The 19,046-nt window shown below is 41.5% G+C and overlaps 1 protein-coding gene across 16 annotated transcripts in view; it reads left to right on the top strand.

Moving 5' to 3' along the window:
* The first annotated feature begins 1,834 nt into the window (after positions 1 to 1,834).
* mybpc1 (myosin binding protein C1) overlaps positions 1,835 to 19,046 on the top strand; it is a 28,318-nt gene continuing 11,106 nt past the window's right edge. For 3 of the 16 annotated variants that reach the window (XM_047575622.1, XM_047575614.1, XM_047575621.1), the window contains exons 1-15: positions 1,836 to 2,132; positions 5,307 to 5,333; positions 6,803 to 6,874; positions 8,344 to 8,559; positions 9,475 to 9,522; positions 11,060 to 11,101; positions 11,615 to 11,656; positions 12,235 to 12,345; positions 13,739 to 13,887; positions 13,982 to 14,099; positions 14,193 to 14,244; positions 14,946 to 15,002; positions 15,880 to 15,888; positions 17,665 to 17,831; positions 17,922 to 18,054. In XM_047575622.1, the coding sequence (XP_047431578.1) occupies positions 2,111 to 2,132; positions 5,307 to 5,333; positions 6,803 to 6,874; positions 8,344 to 8,559; positions 9,475 to 9,522; positions 11,060 to 11,101; positions 11,615 to 11,656; positions 12,235 to 12,345; positions 13,739 to 13,887; positions 13,982 to 14,099; positions 14,193 to 14,244; positions 14,946 to 15,002; positions 15,880 to 15,888; positions 17,665 to 17,831; positions 17,922 to 18,054 (1,265 nt within the window). In that variant the 5' untranslated portion in view covers positions 1,836 to 2,110. Of the gene's footprint in view, positions 2,133 to 5,306; positions 5,334 to 6,802; positions 6,875 to 8,343; positions 8,560 to 9,474; positions 9,523 to 11,059; positions 11,102 to 11,614; positions 11,657 to 12,234; positions 12,346 to 13,738; positions 13,888 to 13,981; positions 14,100 to 14,192; positions 14,245 to 14,945; positions 15,003 to 15,879; positions 15,889 to 17,664; positions 17,832 to 17,921; positions 18,055 to 19,046 lie in introns of all 16 variants that reach the window. The other 13 variants (XM_047575616.1, XM_047575618.1, XM_047575623.1 and 10 more) reach the window with 8 other exon arrangements.

The following is a 19,046-nucleotide window of genomic DNA, read 5'->3' on the forward strand; positions in this document are numbered from 1 at the left end:
GGCCCGTGTGCGCTGTGACCTCATAGCTAAATCGCCTCTGTGATGTGAACTCGCGGCTGTCCCGGGCAACACCAAATGGTTTTGTGCTCTTTGTAGCAGGCCCACATGATACTACGCTAAGCCTAGTATTTACTGCTGGAGCCCACTCCCAGTTATAAATGGGCTAACTGATCTATGGGTGTCTAATACCAAGAAAGGCCACAAAGTGAAGTATGAAAACAGTCATTCTCTCTGAATTAAAAACATCCCGATCACATGAAGAGGATGTTCTCCGGTTTGCAGATTGGATCTAATTTTATATAAATAGTGAGTCTTCCTCTGCATGTAAATGCCACAGACTGAATGAGCAATGATGGTAGATTTCTGACAGCAGGATATGAGCCGCAGTCCTGCTCAATATCCTCGGACCATAAATAGAGATGCGCCTCGCCTTCGCTGTCTTGCCGGGTTGTCTGAGGAATGAGTGCTGCACGTACAAAGAGCACGTCCGCAATGACAGCATCAGCACGCTGAAGTGGTTATGATATTCATTAGGGAAGTGGAGCGAAGCCGCACACGTAGAGGGCTGCTTTATAAAAACAAAGCAGCCGGCATTTCGCTGCTTGTAAATCCATAAGATATCAAGCTCGCTGTTTTAATCTTCACGACCCAATCAAAGGCCGATCCATCACCTGACATTGATGTGCTAAAAAGGTTAATTGGGGGCTGATGGTGTGGGCTTGAGTGACATGACTCTTGATGAGGCTCTTTTCAAGTCCGATACACATGTCAAATGTCAAGGTTTATGACGGCTCTCTAAGAATAGGTCATATAACCACTGCCCAGGCATCTCCCCCACTATTTATTTGCCAGGTCGGAAAGTCTGCCGTTCTTGGACAGCATTCCCCTCGGATTAAACTGATATCTGGCATCTGGGATCAAGTCCCTGCTTGTCATCTCAGATGTTTTTTTTTTCTTTTTTATAATAAATCCACAGATTCTCTGAATATGTTGTATATCATCCGAGCACAACACATGATTATCGGAGAGTATTACATCAGCCTCAGGCCTGTGACAATGACGACACCTTTTCTTTTTATATCGCACCTCCTGATGCGCCCGTCCCTTAAGTCGGCCTCACAGTCGTCTTACTTCGGCAAAACAATAGGGATAATCTCAACAGCTATAATAAACAGTTCCTCAAATTGCAATATCTGAAAATTAAGAATTATTACTTTGCATAAGACAGTAATATAGTATATTATATTGGGTGACACATACTTTTGATTTCAACGAGGGTGGGCACCTATTTGGAATATATCCCACATGCATCAATCTGCAGCTCCACATGCAATACCTACAACTGTAAATAGAGACTTTGTGCACAACAAATACAGTATCATATTATATAGTATTTGCAACAGAATACTATATTTAAGATTTTTTCTAGCTTTTTGGTTTATATTTGGATTGAAATCTTTAATAGATATTCATGAATTTGGAGAAAATCGGCATAAGAGTTTTCAGTAAGAAGATCTCTGTGTTAAACTACTTGATTGACTGCAAATGTATTTCATCTCTTATTAGCAGCTTTTGTGAAGCAAATAAAAATTCAGCATTCTTGGCCATAGCAGCACTGTGCCACAAGGTTTTACCCAGCGTTTGGCCGCAACAATTTCAAGGAAATCCGGAGAGCAAAGGCTGCATTCTTGATTTGGTTTTACGCAATAACTGCTGTGATGTTTGCTGTGATGGCACGGTGGGCAGTGGGTAGGGTACAATGATGCTACAACATGTGTAGGACGCACTAGGGAGAGGAGGAGCATGTCACCCCTCTATATAAGATCTAAGAGCCAGTCCCCCCTGGAACTGTCACTTTGGTCCTCCTCTCCTCCCCCGCTGAGATTTCCAGATCGTATCCCTGTGCGATCTTCATCTCCCATCACTCTGGTGAGAGGGGTCCCAGAGGTTTCTTTTTTTTGTTCTGCTGCCACTGCCGTCCAACCATCGTCATCATCATCATCATCTACCTGTCACCTCTGGACTGAGAGTCTCCTGCACCTTACTTAGAGTCTGCTCTGAAGGTATCGACCTTTGACTCCTCGGCTGTTTTCTCGGGACGCGGCTCAAGATGCCAGAGCCCACAAAGAAAGGTAGGAGTCTCGAGCGTGCGAATGTTGGGTTTTATCGACCGTAAACGAAGCGAGGCTGGTACAAACTTGTGTTTTTATTCCTATCGATATTTATTTTTTTCCTCTGCATTGCCTTTGATTGAGAGGAGCACAGTCGGTTGTTACTGCGGGGAGCTCCATCACTTTATTGTTCGCTTGCCAGCATGTTCACAGAAATGAAAAGTGACTTTGACAATGGTATTGTATTACTGATGCACGCATGTTTCTACTATCCATGGTTCAAGGGAAGATTTGGGGTTTATGAAGGGATGGTGTCGCTGCCCGGGGTTTGGCATACAGGATTGTTCTTCACTGATCCGACCGCGGAAAGACACGATGATGAAGCCGTAGAGGAATGTTGTTTAGTGCCGAGCTGGATGCAAGCAACCCCCCAGCTCACCCCCTCACCCCCCACCCCATGAAGGATGATGAAATGTGAATGAACACAGCAAGAATTGAGCCGTGCAAGGAAAAAATGATAACTTGATTGTAGGTGTCTTTCTGCCGAGCAGGAATAGCCAAGTTGGAGCCCTGTCCCACCCTCACGATGAACCTTTCTTCCACCCTATAACGTCACTCATCAGTACCATCATGTCCATCAACATTCCCCTTTAATCTGCCTGTGTCTGTCATTACAATGTGGCGTTACTCCACCCTCTCCATTAGCTCACCTCTTTAGGGGTCTGCCGTCAACCCAAACATGCCCATGTAGAGGAAATTCCATTTAGCCAAAGGAAGCTTTCCTGACAACCAATACGAGTTTCTAAATTCTCCAGAAGAAGATACTGGTCCGTCCTTGGCAGATCATTTGGGAACATTGGGAATGACACGACATCTAAAACATTTTGGTCCCTCCTGCAACCCTAGATGGTGCAAGAACTGGATTAACGGGTTTTCTCTGCGGATGCAAGCTCCAAAATCTAACATCTCATGCTACAAATTTTGGCCTACTTTCTATTTGCGTCAACTGTGTTTCAAGAAAGTGTAGTAGGTTAAGTGATTTGCCAGGCCCAGGTGCATCTACAGTGTTCATCCACTCCCATAAACATCCCTGATCCCCTTAGAGACAAAGCCGCGGCAAAATATAGGCAGCAGATTCCTGTCTGCTGCTCACACTACCCATAAATAGCCGTACAGCCAAGAGCTTCAGATGAAGAAGGGCGGAAGAGTATTGTTCTTTAAATGAGTCTGAACAGCTGAGGAGGAGGAGGCCAGCCCTGTTGTTTTAGACACCCCTCTCTCAAGCCTTTAAAAAGTCCGAAGCAGAGATGACGAACTGGCGTAGTCGCCCACGGACCTCTTGGGACCGGGATTCTTGTCCCTGGAATAGTTCAGAATGAGCACACTTTTAATCCCCATCCCTTGTTCCCTGCCATCCACCACCCCCACCCCCCTCCCCTCCACCGCCACCCAACCCTCTCATCCCCCCCATGCCACACACCAAAACAGACATCTCCATGCCACTCTCCGTTTGGGACGGATCACTCGGAGGTCAGGCACTTCCCCGATAAACCTCAAGTTTCACTGTTGGTGAAGCCCATGTCTTCACCTGATGATATTTACTGTCACTACTGTCCATCACTGTCTCTGGGCTGTGTCCCCCTGACGCTGTTGCTTTGTGCTGCAAAACAACAGCTCATAAATCAAGCCCATAAAACACAGCCCTGTCAGCAGCTAGTTGTCACCCAACTACAAGTTTCATTTACTTTCACGCTCCTGAAGTGTTCCTCATAGCATTTGTTGTGAAAGCACATGTACCAGGAGCAAGGCAACAGGGAAAGAAACCTCTCTCGTTGCTGTCAACTCGTCTTTAATAAAATAATAAAGGTCTATATTAGGAAAAATAAAGCTGCCGGCAGTTTGGCTCACGTTAGAGCCTCCATGAGCCCCTCTGTCTGCACGCCAGTAGGAGCGACAGCTGAAAATACCTGCACCCCTGTCAGCTGCACCGAGACCCCCTCAGAGGTGAAACAAAACCTTTCTCCACTCTCATTATCTCAGTGGTGATGAGACAGAGGGCGAGGAGTACGCATACTAGGGTAACATGATGTGACCCTACAGGATTGTGACCCCCCCTGGCCAACAATCCGTTGTTTTGAAGTGAGGTGGTAAGAAAGCAACGAAGGAAAATAGACATTAAATATGGAGCAACGAGGGTTCTCTCACCTCATATGGTGACATTGGGTTTCAGGTTTGCGGCAGCTTCTTATACTGCTTCATTTAGACCCGTTGTCCTCATAAGTGGACGCATTTATCTGCCATTTAGTGGTAGCAAAGGTTCAATACACTAGTCTAGAGAAATCTTTATTTCATTTTAATGGTTGAAACTTCTCCAGTTTGACATGCAAATTTAACAAAGTAGTGACTTCAAAGAATCATCAGACTGGTCCATCACATCCCCATGAAATACACTGATGGTATTTAAGAGTTACTCATTTTATTGGACAAGATTCATGCCACACCCCTACCTGCACTACTGGCTCAGGACCTCTAGCTCCATCAACATGGTCTCACCAGACAGTTGCTGGCTGCAACTTTGCTTCCATTTGGCATTTGCTATGTTGTGTAAGAAGCTGGCCTCCAGTTAAAAATCATAAATAACAACCTGGGACTCCGTGATGCATGCAACTGCAGGTTTTCATTGTATTTTTTATGCATCATGTTTTAATTATATCCCAACAAAACAAGATGCAGAGACTCATTGCAGAGAAGACCAACATGAAATTGCTGTGCTATTTTCAGCTGGGGCAAGTCAGCTGCAGCCGCTGTAGAAACTATTTATCTACAAGAACAGGCTGCTGCAGATGTTTTATGACTTGTAAGAGGCTCACATCAGGACTAGTGAACCCGTAGCCGAAGCGATTCATTTTTAACCTTGCCATAACACACCAAGAGCATTGTGGATACTTTGATCTGCTCGGGACGCGGACTGAGTTGTACTACAGAAACATGCTTCTGATGCTGGCATCAGAGGCAGAGGGCAAACAAACGGTGTCCGAGCATCAGGAGGCAGCTGCTGAACACAAAGTTGACTTAGTGGTGAAAGGATGTCAATAAAATCTGTTGAAACTACAGAAAGAGTGAATATGCAGAATGCATTGTCAAGAAATCCCACTATCATGTTTGACAGTCCTGTGTTTTGTTTTGTCCCTGCAGATGAGACGCCTAATGGCCAGCCAGAAGGTGAGTGCACGACGAATGTCACCTCAGAGTGTAGCAGATACGAGCAAACAAAATAAATACAGATCCAATGATCAAAATGTTGCTAAAAAAAAACAAAAGCGAAAGAAGACAAAGCGACAGGAACTCAGAAGAACGTAGCTCCGTCTCAACAGAGAAGCATCGACATCAATCCTTATTTGCATTTAGGTGTTCAGACATTCAGCAAAACTCAACACGTCTTCACCTGTGGCGTGACAATCACAGCCCCTCAACCTGGCGCGAATGTGTAAACACAGACGCACAGGAGTGTAAATGTGGAGCCAATAGTCGGCGATACGGACGTGCTGCTGTGCTCCAGAGGGATCTGCGGTGGCGACCAAGCTGTCAGCATCTCTGACATTCCTCTCACCAGCCAGCTGATCCCTCTGTGTTGATTCAGCTGACGCCCCCGCCGTCTCATGTGCGCGAGTTGCTGACATGCAGTTGGCATTTAGCTGGCGCTCGGCTTTGACCTTGGTGGTACAGCATCTTGAGGCTCCAGCACGGAGCTCCGATTTTTAGGCTCAAACTGTAACTGTTGAGTGGAAAACCTAAAAGACATAATTAATTGCACTGGGTCATGATTCCCAGTGTCTCAACCATTTTTTTGTTTGTTTTTTTCCCAATTTATACTCATTACTTATTTCTCAATGAAAACTTAAGTTAGTTACATTAACTCACCAAACAAAGCTCAGGTTAAAACTTTATAGATCAACCTCTCCAGATCCAAACTTGATCAAGTGGGTGTACATTTATTGGCAACATTAGCAATGAAGCTAAGAAGGCAAAATATGTAAATAAGACAAGTTGTAGTCCTCCATCAGACTCCCTGTAAAACTGCAAACAAGCTGACAAAGACTAAAGCAAAGAGCAATGCTGGGATTAAATTATTAACCGCAAGGGTTGCAGCTCCTTGTGTTAGTTTTAACTGGAAATAAAATAACAACCTAACTGTAACACGACACTAAATAATCTGTTAGCACTCAGCATGTGGAACAAGACGTGAGCCGCAAGGATACAAAGCCGCGGTATTATATAAATGTAGCGGTAATCGCACTAGTTGTCGAGGCACGCACGCATTATCTCAACAAGAGAGGAACTAACGTGTCTACTGACGGATACAATGGAAACAACAAAGCACGCCACTTCCAGCTACTGTGTTTAATGATTTGCATTTCGACCGCGAACAACAACCACCTTTGTAAAAAAAAAACAAAAAAAACACATTTTGTCGCCCTGAAATAAGTTATTCCTGTGTATGATGATTTATTTTGTTATCTATTGTATATGCCTGCTTGCGGGCAGGTGGGTGGACATTTTTTATTGTGTGTTTCTATGTCTGTGCGTGACCGTGTGTGTGAGACCGAGAGAGAGAGGCATTGTAGATGCTGAGGCTTTGTGCTTGTTAAAAGCAGCTGTTCCATCCACCACTATATTTGTCACATGCTCAGAAAGTGTTGCCCCAGACAGTAACGGTGCCCCGTCCCTACCTGAGATTTCCCTGGAGGTCTCCCCCCCGCCAGGTGGGTAACTCTGACGCCCCTCTCACTTGCCCCACGATTGTGTCACTCTTTTGCACACTCACATCACGTGTTCGTTTTGGCGTGTGTGTGTGTGCCGGCACAATGTTTTCCGACTCATTTCCACTCTGTGAGGCCTGAAACCGCACCTTTTCTTGTGGAGGTATGACTGCTCAACACCCCATGTGTTTACAAAAAAAAATAATTAGGTTAGATATAGTGTAAGTAAGCCACCCCCCACTCACTGCGCACAAATCCACAAGCCTGCACTGCTCTACGTGAACTTGTCTTGACACACGGTGCTGTTACTAACCCACGCTGTGACTGTATGACAAACTGAGTCATCAGACAGGAGGTATATAGAGAGATTATGGACATTGGGATGTACTGACTCTGTAGGCTCCAGACAAATATTAACTGTCCAAACTTCTGTCTAAACTTATTGGCACAAGCAACCGATCACCTACCTGAGTCCATAAATCCCTGCATCCTTGATCACTTCTCAGTATAGATATTCAATGACCAGACAGGTGCTCCATTGGTATATTTCTGCTAAACGCTATAAACACTGTTTCGAGACTGGGAAAAATGTGGATTATCAGATCAAATTACAGACAACTGGACTCGACAACGATCCACATGAACTGGTACGGATTTGGAAAAGTGGATTAGCCTCAGTTTCAGTTATTTTAACTTAGTTTTAGATCATTTCGACTATGATAAATGTAGCTAAATAAAAGATGCTAACGCTAAGAGCTTTACTGAGAAGTAACGTTAGTCAAAAAAAACTGTAGCATCTGACCGGACGTTAAAAGGATGACGGGGAATTACCGCAAATATTCCATTTATTGTTTTATTGTTTATTTATTGTTGGAACTGAAACAGTTACTGTCGGCCGTAACTATGCCAAAACACATCCACAAACTCTGAAGGCATAAATTAATGTTACCCGACACTAAATGTGACCACAGCAGCTCTTCCCCATTTCTTAAATTAATTTTACAGTTCAGACGCCAGTAAAGCCTACGATTCAAACTAATGCTGCTAATCTCCATGTTCAACTGTCACTTTTTGCCACCACTCAGTGGCCGTAACCATGGAGACGTCCGCCTGCTGTGATGTCACATGCATGCCCTATATTCTATTGCTTATGACGGTCCTCTTTTTCAACATCTGTCTTTTGTGAAATAGCTCAAAAACTAAGAAAGGGATCACAATCAAATCATGCACAACCATTTAAGCTACCGTAAAATAATGTTATAATGCAATATTTACAATCTAAGCCTCCCAGACCTATCAACAAGTGTTGTTTCCATTTACCTTCCCGACTCAAATGTCCCCAGCGAAGACAGCGTCTATCTGGTCATTAGCTATTTATACACACCTCAACTGAGCAAGCATTGTCTTGTGAGGCCGCCAGTGTTTGTGCTCGACGCTTGCCGCTCCAGCCTGGCAATTTGTTTGCTGTACAGAGGCGGTAGCAGAGGGGAAAGAGACGGTAGAGACTGATGGGAAGAAACCAGATCTCACAGAGCCTGAGCCATTAGAGGCTGTGGTAGCTCAGGAGACGAGTCCCGCCAAGAGTAACTCAAATGAGCCGCAGGCTGGTGTGGTTGGGGTGAAAAAGCAAGCAGAGTCCACTAGCTCTACTGTAAAGGAAGAGGGCCCTTGCTCTCCCCCACCACCTGGTAAGTATGCTTCCTCAATATGAATCAATCCCATGTCTCTCTCAGTGCATGTTTTACCCCTCTAGTTCATCAAAGTAGTACTAGTCATTGAAGCTGTATACAACAACATCCCTTTTTTTTCCTTTTTTTATATTATAAACAACCTATAACAAAGATTTACTCCCAGCAGAAAGCTAATACATAAGTAGCTGCTAAAGAGGCTGTGGACTTCACTCACTCTGAGCCACGCACTGATTAACCATTCGCTTTTTAAACAGTGCTCTCAGCCCAACACTGGCTTTAACTGCATGCACACTTCAAATAAATATATAATATACACACATACACCTTCACCAGAGGACTTGTACTACACTACCTGTCCCCGAGATTTCAAATTTCTTGAGAAATAAAGAAGCACTGATTAGGTCGAGAGATGGCAGACTGAAAGTGACGCAGTTGTTTACAAGGTGAGTCATCAAACTCATTCATTCTTCAATCTGGAAACATGAATGTACAGGTGGAAGAACAAAGCAACAGGAAAAAACACGAACATGCACACAGTAAATTAGTGCTGACAAGCTGTCTGGTTCCTTTTGATTGTAACGCACTTTGATCTTAACTGACTTATAACTGACTTTTTTATGCAAATATGTGCTGCATTAAGGCTTAGTTTATTTATGTGCTACACTTGTGTTTCGCTGCTTGTGGTTTTTGTCACGGGAGCAAAGCTTTCATTTTCCACACAGCCCCACAACCTCACATTGTTTCATCTCTCAGCATAAACGGCAGACAGGGTTTTTTGGGAAAAATCTTTTCGAATCGAGAGCTGCATGTCCTGAAGAAGTCTTGTCTCGCATGTGTCTTGCTGGCCTGCCAGTGATGGACTTCGAGCTTTTTGTCAAGCAGGACTTTTTGTCAATAACACCTTTATTGCAGATGATGGTAACGCTGCAGCTACTTCCCCATCCCCAACACCCCAAGCAGGTTGGTACCAGTAACAGCCCTAGCTATTTCCTAATGTGTTCGCGTCACCTCTTCCACACAATCACTCAGAGCGAGTCGCAGAAATGTGGCCAAACGTTACGTAGCTGAAGGAGTAGAAGCGTTTGTATTGTGGAGTTATATTTGTTCCTCTAAAAATAAGATGTTTTTGGTTTCTGATGTGCAATGCTCATTTCACAGGTTTATTGCTAATATTTTCTAGACTGGGTTAGTAATAAGACACTGGCTAAATGTCTCCCCCAACAGTCCAAAGGGTATGTTTTTTTTTTTTGTTTTTTTAGTATGGATGTGTAAAATCTGGACATGTAGAAAGTGCGTGATTTCTACATGCAAAGTGCCACAGCACAATTCTTACCCGCACATCAACCTTTATTAATTTATCATAAAATAAAGATAGATGTGCAATTGTATTTCACATGTATTGTATTATGGCTAATAAATACATGTGTGCTTCTCGTGCATGTGTATATTAATACAATTTAAGAATTTTCAGTTTGTTGTTTCTGTGCCCCAGAACATTCACAGTGTTGAAATGGAAACTGAGTGGATGCTAAATATTCTTCTGAGTGTCACAAATCCAGTGTAAATTGATCCATTCAGAGAGTCTTGAAGATTCATATGTTTGCTTTATTTTGTCCCATTTATTGGTCCTAATTAGTGAATTAGTGAGTTTTAATTTATCCATTAATGATCCTGCAGTTGTATAATTCCTAAATCCTTAAAACCAGCTTTTAGCTTCCCTTAATCTTTGAACATAGATAAAGCATCCACCAACTAGGGGTGGGTGATACTGAGAATTTTGGTATCGATCCGATACCAAGTAAGTATCACCAATATTTTTTATTGAATTATCATGATCGTTGAATAACTCATTTTTCCTTTAGTTCGTTAATTGTGATAAAATATTTTAGGCAAATAAACCTGTTTCTATTAACCAATTACAATATAAAATAATTCAACAGTATAAAAATTAATTCTACTACACACAATTATTTTAGGGAAAAAAAGTAATTAGTGCAAAACAAGACAAAAGAAAAAGGACCAATGTAACAAGAATATAAATATAGCAATGTAAACAAAAGCAACAATGTAATAATAACAAAAATTGCTCAGAGAAAGAAATGTTGACTCATTTTCCTCCAAAGAAGTGAGTCTGCATCCCACGTAATTGTCTTTGATTACGATTACCGATACATTTCAATAAAGGCATCAGTTTCAGCTGCTGCTGTGATGCTAGGGTTTGAGTGTTAAACTCAAAAGATGGGATAAAAAACGGGGTTGAAGAAGCTCCTGCCATGCACAGACTTGGGGAGAAGCTGTGCTTAGAACAAGAGTTTCGATCTCATCACGTTAGCAACAATCCAATACCGATGCTAGCTGTGGTATCAATACTATCGATATTTAAATCGATACGCCGAGCCCTACCAGCAACGAGTCAAACACCACAGGTTCATCAGACCATCTGAATAGCTGACTTTATCCTCATTAATTTCAATGATAACTGTGCTTTTTTCCACAGAGGATGCCAATTCAATCAAGAAACTCTCAGTTGACCTGCCTAGTAAGATCCCTCTGCTAAATCCTAGCACCAAGTTTGACCACTTAAGTTTGACCAAAATGAGACTAGCCTGAATCAGAATGACCCACTGTTTGAATGCAGGAAACATGCAAGGGACATTTTTTTCTGGTTATTTGGTGTGTTAGCTTTTGAACAGAATAAAGTCAAGGTGTTAACATATTAACATATTAATATACTGCAAATCCACATTGAGGTTGTTGTCGTCATTTAATTATTTTAAAACCAGGTTCTCATAATCGCACTTTTAGTTTTCTGAAAACACATACATGTAAATTTGTTTACAAAGATTTGGAAGTGATGATAAGACTCCAAATAACAGATTTAAAGACAAAAAAAAAAAAAAGTGTACCAGATTGATTCAGAATTCCTTAAGTCACTGCTTGCAAGTTTTGTTTTTTAACTGCTTGTTGGTTTTAAGAGTGTGTGCTTGCTTTAGTGGACTTTACAGTACTATTCTTTACAATATGCTGTAAATTTCTCTCTGTCTTTGTTTAGATGATAGCGTGCCTGTACCAGCAATGGGGAGAAAAGACTCAGGTAATAAACTGGTAGTCGGAAAAAGAGGACAACATAACTTTAGGAGAGCGATATCATTTATCCCTCAACTATTGTAAGCAACATGAAAAAGATGGTTTTCCTGAAATGTCGCTCCCCCCAACGTACCTCCTCGCCCATGTAGGACATGACGGGGTTTTCAGGAAATTATATCTTTTTCATTTGCACTGGGTTAAAGGGTTAAACACAACAAAGAGAACTGGAAAGACATCATTTTGTCATCGTGTGAAATGTGAAGACTGACCACGTTGGATAGAAGCTCTATGGTAATATTGTTTTTCATTGAAATGTAGGTGCTGTTTAGTTTATGTTCACATTGTCTGTTTCATGCTTTCCATGTTGCAAAGAGCTGAGATTCTGCTTCTGTATGACGTGTGGTTGTGAGAAAATGTGTCAAAGTGTGCGTCCGTTAGTCGTCATGTCTTGTCTTTGTAACTCTACTATGATATGAATAAAATGTTCAGATGAAAGGTGGGTGTCAGATCTCCTCACTGTATTATTTTTACACCATGACAGAAGAGAGCTCTGTGTCATATATGTGTTTTGTCCTTGCTGACCAGTGTGGTCTCTGGGAGAGGGCCAGCCCCCAGAGGATCTGGAAAAGCCCATTGATACCCCGCCCCTGTCAACCCTGCTGATTGAGAGACCACAAAGTGGCAGTGTCCCTGTGGGTGAGTGATAGAACAAGAACAAAGGGTCAAATAAGTTGTAATATCAACTGTATTCATTATCAACCTGTGCAGCTGCTGCTGAAGGGGTCACTGCTGCTGTTGATAAGGGACAATTATGGTTTATTTTAACTTACCCTGCGTCCTATTAATGTGGCTATTGTGGCCAGTGTTAATATTAAATTCTCATCCCTAAAGGGGATACGATGCAGGGATTATGTAAGATACGATACGATATGACTTCTTTGATCCATGCAAGGATAATGTGCGATGCGATGTGATACAATATGATACGATACGACTTTATTTATCCATGCAGGGATCGTGTGAGATACGATACCATACAATACGATACGATACGATACGACACGACTTCATTGATGTCTGCAGAGATCATGTACGATACGATACAATACAATACTATATGATACGACTCCATTGATCCATGTAGGGATCATGTGAGATACGATACGATACGATACGATACGATACGATACGATACAATACGATACGGTACGGTACGATATGATACGACTTCATTGATCCATGCAGGGATCATGTGCGATACGATACAATGCAATATAATACGACTTCATTGATGTCTGCAGAGATCATGTACGATACGATACGATACGATGCGACTTCATTGATCCATGCAGGGGTCATGTACGATACGATACGATACAACTTCATTGATGTCTGCAGGGATGGTGTAAGATACGATACAATACGATACGATACGACTTCACTGATCCATGCAAGGATCATGGACGATACGATGCAATATGATACGATATTATGTGATAAGATACGCTATGATACAACTTCATGGATGTTTGCAGGGATCGTGTAAAACACAATACAATACGATACGATAAAATATGATAAAATCCGATGTAACACGACTTCATTGATCCCCAATCAATGAAAATTAGGTGTAGCAGTTCAAAAAGAAAGAGTATATATATATGTACAAAAGTGATATCAAGTTCTAATTAAGTAACTAGCTAACTACTACGACTACTGTTGTTACTGATAACTGCAGTTTGGTAAAAAAAAAAAAAAAAATACCAACAACAACTCAGGTCGCAGACAAGTGTTAACTTGAATGCTATTTTGTGCATCTCCTCAATTCCCTGACCCATATATCCATGACATCTACATTGATGGGGCAGGTCACAAGAATATATAAATATATATGTTAAATGCTACAGCAAGAGTAGAACAAAACAGAGAGGCTATTCAATCAACAATGCTTGTTACACGACATTCAAAAATTGTGCCACAAGACAAACGTCACACTACAGCATGTAGTAGGTCTTGATGACCATTTTGGAGTATCACAAAAGAAAAGGGACTTTTTCTGTGGTGACATAGCTTTTTTTTGTGTCCAAAGGTGGTGACATCAGCTTTGTTGCCAAGGTGGAGGCCAAAGATCTTCTCCGCAAACCCACTATCAAGTGGTTCAAAGGAAAATGGATGGATCTGGCTAGCAAGACAGGAAAGCACCTACAGCTCAAAGAAACTTTCGACCGCTTCACTAAGGTACACCCACTGACCCCCACATCCTTCACAAATCACCTCTCCTTTTTGCTTATGGTGGCGTTACACAAATTGTGATATTCTGACCTCTTGGCAGATTCACACATTTGAGATGCACATCATCAAAGCCAAAGACAACTATGCTGGAAATTACAGGTGCGAGGTCACGTACAAGGACAAGTTTGACAGCTGTTCCTTTGACTTGGAAATTAAAGGTTTGTCACCATGTCAAAGCACACGACGGAAAATACTGTAGAAATTCAGAGCGGCATAAAACATGCATAAAATGTGTTGTTACTGTTTTACAGAAGTTGAAACGGGCTCACAGAATATTGATATTCGATCGGCTTTCAAAAGGAGGTAATAAAAACCCAACAAAAGGATGTGTTGATATTCACAGCAGCAATTACTATGCAGTCCTAATACTTTGAGCATTTTTCCATCTTCAACTGAAAAATCCAATGTATTTATTTATTTAAGAGAATGTGATCTTTAATGAATGATCTATATTCATAAATGCCCCTTGAAGAAAAGAAGTGCCTTTTCATGACGCACAACAATGAACATTTCTCCTTCATGTAGTATCGTTTTATGGCATATAAGTGTGACACGATGGTTGTAATAATGTCATTCACCTTTATTCAAGGTAATTACAAATCAACCAGCTGACTCAATGTGTAATTGAAGGCCAACTCTTGCACTTTAAATCTCCCTCCAAACAATGCGTGTGGAAAGCAATGCAAAGCACTCCAGTACTATTGAATCATCACAATGTTGACATTCGGCGACGTTGCTTCAACATCGCAGAAACATTGTAGCAATAGTAACTGGGACGGCTCTCGACGTGTTTTACACAAACCACCTCGATTCAAGCTTTTATCTGGAAAAAGACAAAACTGAAAGGTTTCTGTGTAAGCACCGATCGTGAGTTAGCTCGGGGCTAACTGACCGATTGACGCTGGAGCCTTTGCTTTGTACTGCTCTTTTGGCATTGTTTTCTAGTACCTGTAACTGTTTCAACCCTGATTAAATCTTCATTAATCTCTTCTTGTTAACAACAGCAGTGAAGGACAAGAAGATGCAGGGGAGCTTGACTTTAGTGGTCTCCTTAAACATAGGTGAGAATCATATCCTGACCCTGAGTGGATTTTTTTTCTCCCCCATTTTCAATATTTTTAAGCGCCTTTTTTGGATTTGTTTTCCTCACATGTCCTTCACATCCTTTGTAAGTCATATTTGTACAGAGCTACTGAATGGCAGGTAAATGTCTACAGAGGATTCATAATGCTATAGCAGGGGTTTTCAAAGTAGACAAATAATGATATGTTTAAAACTTGTTTCATGGGGTTGTGAAAGCGCTCAAGTTTGGAACTAAAATTAAGATAATGGTCAGGAAGATGTAAACAGGAAAGGGTACAGCCAGTAGAAGTCAAAGATAAGGGCCGTCACTTTTACAAGAATAATTAGAATTATGTACAGCATAAAATAAATATACATGTTCTCTGAGCTGCACCATTTCTTATTCTTGTGTTGGACTAAGGGCAGATTTGTCGCTACTTTGACTCGCAATCCCATCTTGTGGTTCAAAGTGGTATTGCACTGGGGTACAGTGCGCTGGTTAGCTAACTGAATCCGTTTTCTTTGAATCAGTGTAGAAATTAGTTTCTGACGTACCATCTTACGTCGCATTTCGTTGTTTTTGAATGAGTTGTTCAATCAATTATGACTCTTAGAAAAGCTGAACTAAAAGTAAACTGCATAAATCTGGTGATAAATCATTAAAGCAACCTCCCCTGAGGAGGTGCCTCACATTTTTGGAAACCTCTGCTCTATAGCAAACCTCTGCGGTGGCTCAGAATTAACGCCATGATGTATTTTTGAGATACAGTGCAGCGTGTAAGTGTGAGCACAAATAGACGTACACAGTGGCGCTGTTCACTGGTGAAATTATACATTTATTTTGGGCTTGTCTCTTCTTCTCCCCTACATATTCAGAAATCAAAGGTTAGTAAAGAGAAAACCGTAGATATTTAAACGATTAGACCTTACTGCGGGTGAGTACTGTAATCCTGTAGCGTCCCCAGCATGACATGTAGCTCTAGGAATTGGACGAGCAAGAGTGTTGGCCTACTGTAGTACGTTAACACTTTATTTGAAGGCAGCATTCTTAACCGCTCGGTCAGCAATCAGTAATGATGAAAATGGGCCTTGCCAGTTACACTGTGAGGTGGCTTTTCTTCATCAAGTTGTGAAGACAAGCGACACGTCCATGAGGCTAAGAGCACCATTTTGGATCATTAATGTTGTGTTGATGGGCCATGGAGAAATGATGCTGTAAAATAGTGTTATCACTACATTGTTATTTATGTCAAGTTTATAAAATACGGCCGAATACCACCATGTTTATTTCAGTCTTCTACGTAATTGCCTGAAAATAAACAGATTACAAATGTTTTTACGCTATTCACCTCCAATCTTTCGGACATTCGGGCGAAATGTCAGTGAAAGAAAGGGCTGATTGAATGTTCTTCTGTAACTAATGGATACACTCATGTCTAGGGAAACTTGTTTATCAGCCTCACAAATCTAACACCTGCTGCTGTATGGACACTTTCATCTTCTAACCGTGTTGGAGCATCACTGAAGTGATCACTCAAACCAACAACAAAGGGATGGGCCCGTTCATAAGAGCAACATAAAGATCCTCCTTTAAAATCCTTGTCGCAGGTTTCCTCTAAACCCTTGCATGCTTTAACACAAACACATTTAGCTCTGCGATATTGTGAATGAGCCAGAATTCTGCCTCCCGAATAAGAACTTCATAGAGCTGTATTGTCTCCTGTTCACTGTTTTAATCCTGATATAAAAACCCTCTTCCTCACCCTTTATTCTCTGTAGATCCCGAACCAAAATCCCCCTTTATTCCCCTTTTAATACCCCCCCTTTATCTCTCAATGCATGCTGAAAACCTCAAGAAGTAATTTAAAAATTGCAAATGTGAATGTAATGATGACCCTGGGTGTTAAAGCAGAATATTGACCCCATACATGCAAGGACCTGATTTGAAAATCAGCAACTGTGCCACCTTTGGGTAAGAGGTATTTTTGAGGTACTCTGACAATTATATATACATATTTATAGATATATGTGTATATATATAGCTTAAACCTACTTTAATGATGTATGTGCAGTATGTAAAATATTATAAAAACTGCAGGAAAGCAGAGAAGGACACGTTGTCTGTTCCACCATACAAAGGTAGCAAAAATGCTACAACAACAGCATGATCCTGCTACCCTGGCGCTACAGGTAGGGTAGCTGAGCATATCACCTTCACATAATCCGAATCATTGCGATAACTGTCCGTGACCCTTATCCTTGGACAAGAGAAAACATTTCATTTCATCCATGACCTCTTAGCAAATTAGAGAACAGCTGCTCTGCTTTGTATTAATATTGCTGCAACCCTGTTATGGTTAACATGTGACTTCAGATGCCGACGTCAACACGCAGACGGTCAGTCAGCGCACCATGCCCATCCCTTTGTGTGACATGTCCTGAGGAACTCTCTGCTGGTCAAGGTTGAGCCAAAAAATATTTCAGGAACAAAGGAATTCATTATCCCAGTAAAGTTTCGAGTAAAGCTTTAATAAGACCGAACCAGTATAGAGCTTCTAAATCCCCAATTGTCGGGATTAATGAGTAGTTCCTCGGGAAATGTCGCAAACGCCAGCCTACGATCCCGTCCTCACATTGTTCCCTCGTACCTGGCACGAACAGGGAGCCCAAACAGCAGGACGACGCTCCAGAGGTGGATGTGTGGGAGATCCTGAAGAACGCCCGGCCAGATCAGTACGAGAAGATCGCTTTCATGTACGGCATCACGGATCTGAGGGGTCTGCTGAAGAGGATGAAGAAGATGCCTAAAGAGGAGAAGAAGAGCGAAGGTGAATATTCGTGTCCGTTCAAATGGGAAGCTTGATCCTAGCTGCTACGATGACTTGTCTCTTTATTTATCTTATTTTTTTTTTTTAAAGCTTTTGCAAAGAAGCTCGAGCCGGCGTATCAGGTGGATAAAGGTGGAAAGATTCGCTTGGTGGTTGATCTGGCCGACCCCACCGTTGAGCTTAAGTGGTACAAGAACGGACAGGAAATCAGGCCCACTCCCAAGTATGTACAACATTTATTCTCATGTTCCAGTTCATTGTCTTCTTCTGTTCAACACTACACAAATAAAAGGCATTTTATTTATTTATTTTTTTTAAAAAAGAGCCTTTTATTTGTGTCAATCCATTTCTTTACCAGTTCTCTGGTGTATGTTTCCATTCTGTCACGTTCCAAAGAACAATGGTTCACATGTTTTAGTCCAAATTACAACCTATAAGTCACACATGCAGTGCATTCATTTCTAATAATGCCACAACACAATGACACTATGAAGTTACGTCACCACTGTACTGTGAACCATTGCCAGTCGACGCCCAGTTAACAAATAACTTCTTCTCGACTCTAATGTAGCTCTTATCAGTCTCACACACATATTAGGTTTATTATGAATTCACAGGGCCATAAAGGTAAAGTAAATGGCCCCAGAGCTACATTTGGGTGTACGATTAAGTGTTGATGATGTCAATTGTTGTCTTTAATTGGCATTGACTGCTTTACATGTCCTCCTGTGTACAGGAAAAATGTGGTACCTCCTTCACAGGTCTTTAACTAAGTTTGGCTTTGGAACAGTTTTAACAGAGGCTAAATCACACAGGATTGTTAAGATTGTGTTTTAGATGGGAACTTCCTAACAAACCAGACTTGTTGGTGTCAATATTTTTAGAACGTAGGGTATTTATGAATGAAACATGAACGAAAAAGGGAAAAATAAGACTTTAGCGGCAAAACTGTTATAACTAAAATACTATATCACTAATGAATCAAAGGACAGGGATGTTGACAGCGACCGACCCACTGTGAGTTATATTTTTGTGCAGTGTCCCTGCAGACTTTAAACTCAGGGTTTTGTATTTCAATCCATTTTAAGATAATGGACGAGAGATAAGTTAATCTTTTATTTATCCGACAGTAGGGAAATTTGCAGGGTTGCAGCACTGTTTACAGGACAGTGCACGCGACAGATAAGAGAAAAGTAAAAATTGATTTAACTCTGA

The sequence above is a fragment of the Mugil cephalus genome, chromosome 22, assembly GCF_022458985.1.
Source record: "Mugil cephalus isolate CIBA_MC_2020 chromosome 22, CIBA_Mcephalus_1.1, whole genome shotgun sequence".
Classification (NCBI taxonomy): domain Eukaryota; kingdom Metazoa; phylum Chordata; class Actinopteri; order Mugiliformes; family Mugilidae; genus Mugil; species Mugil cephalus.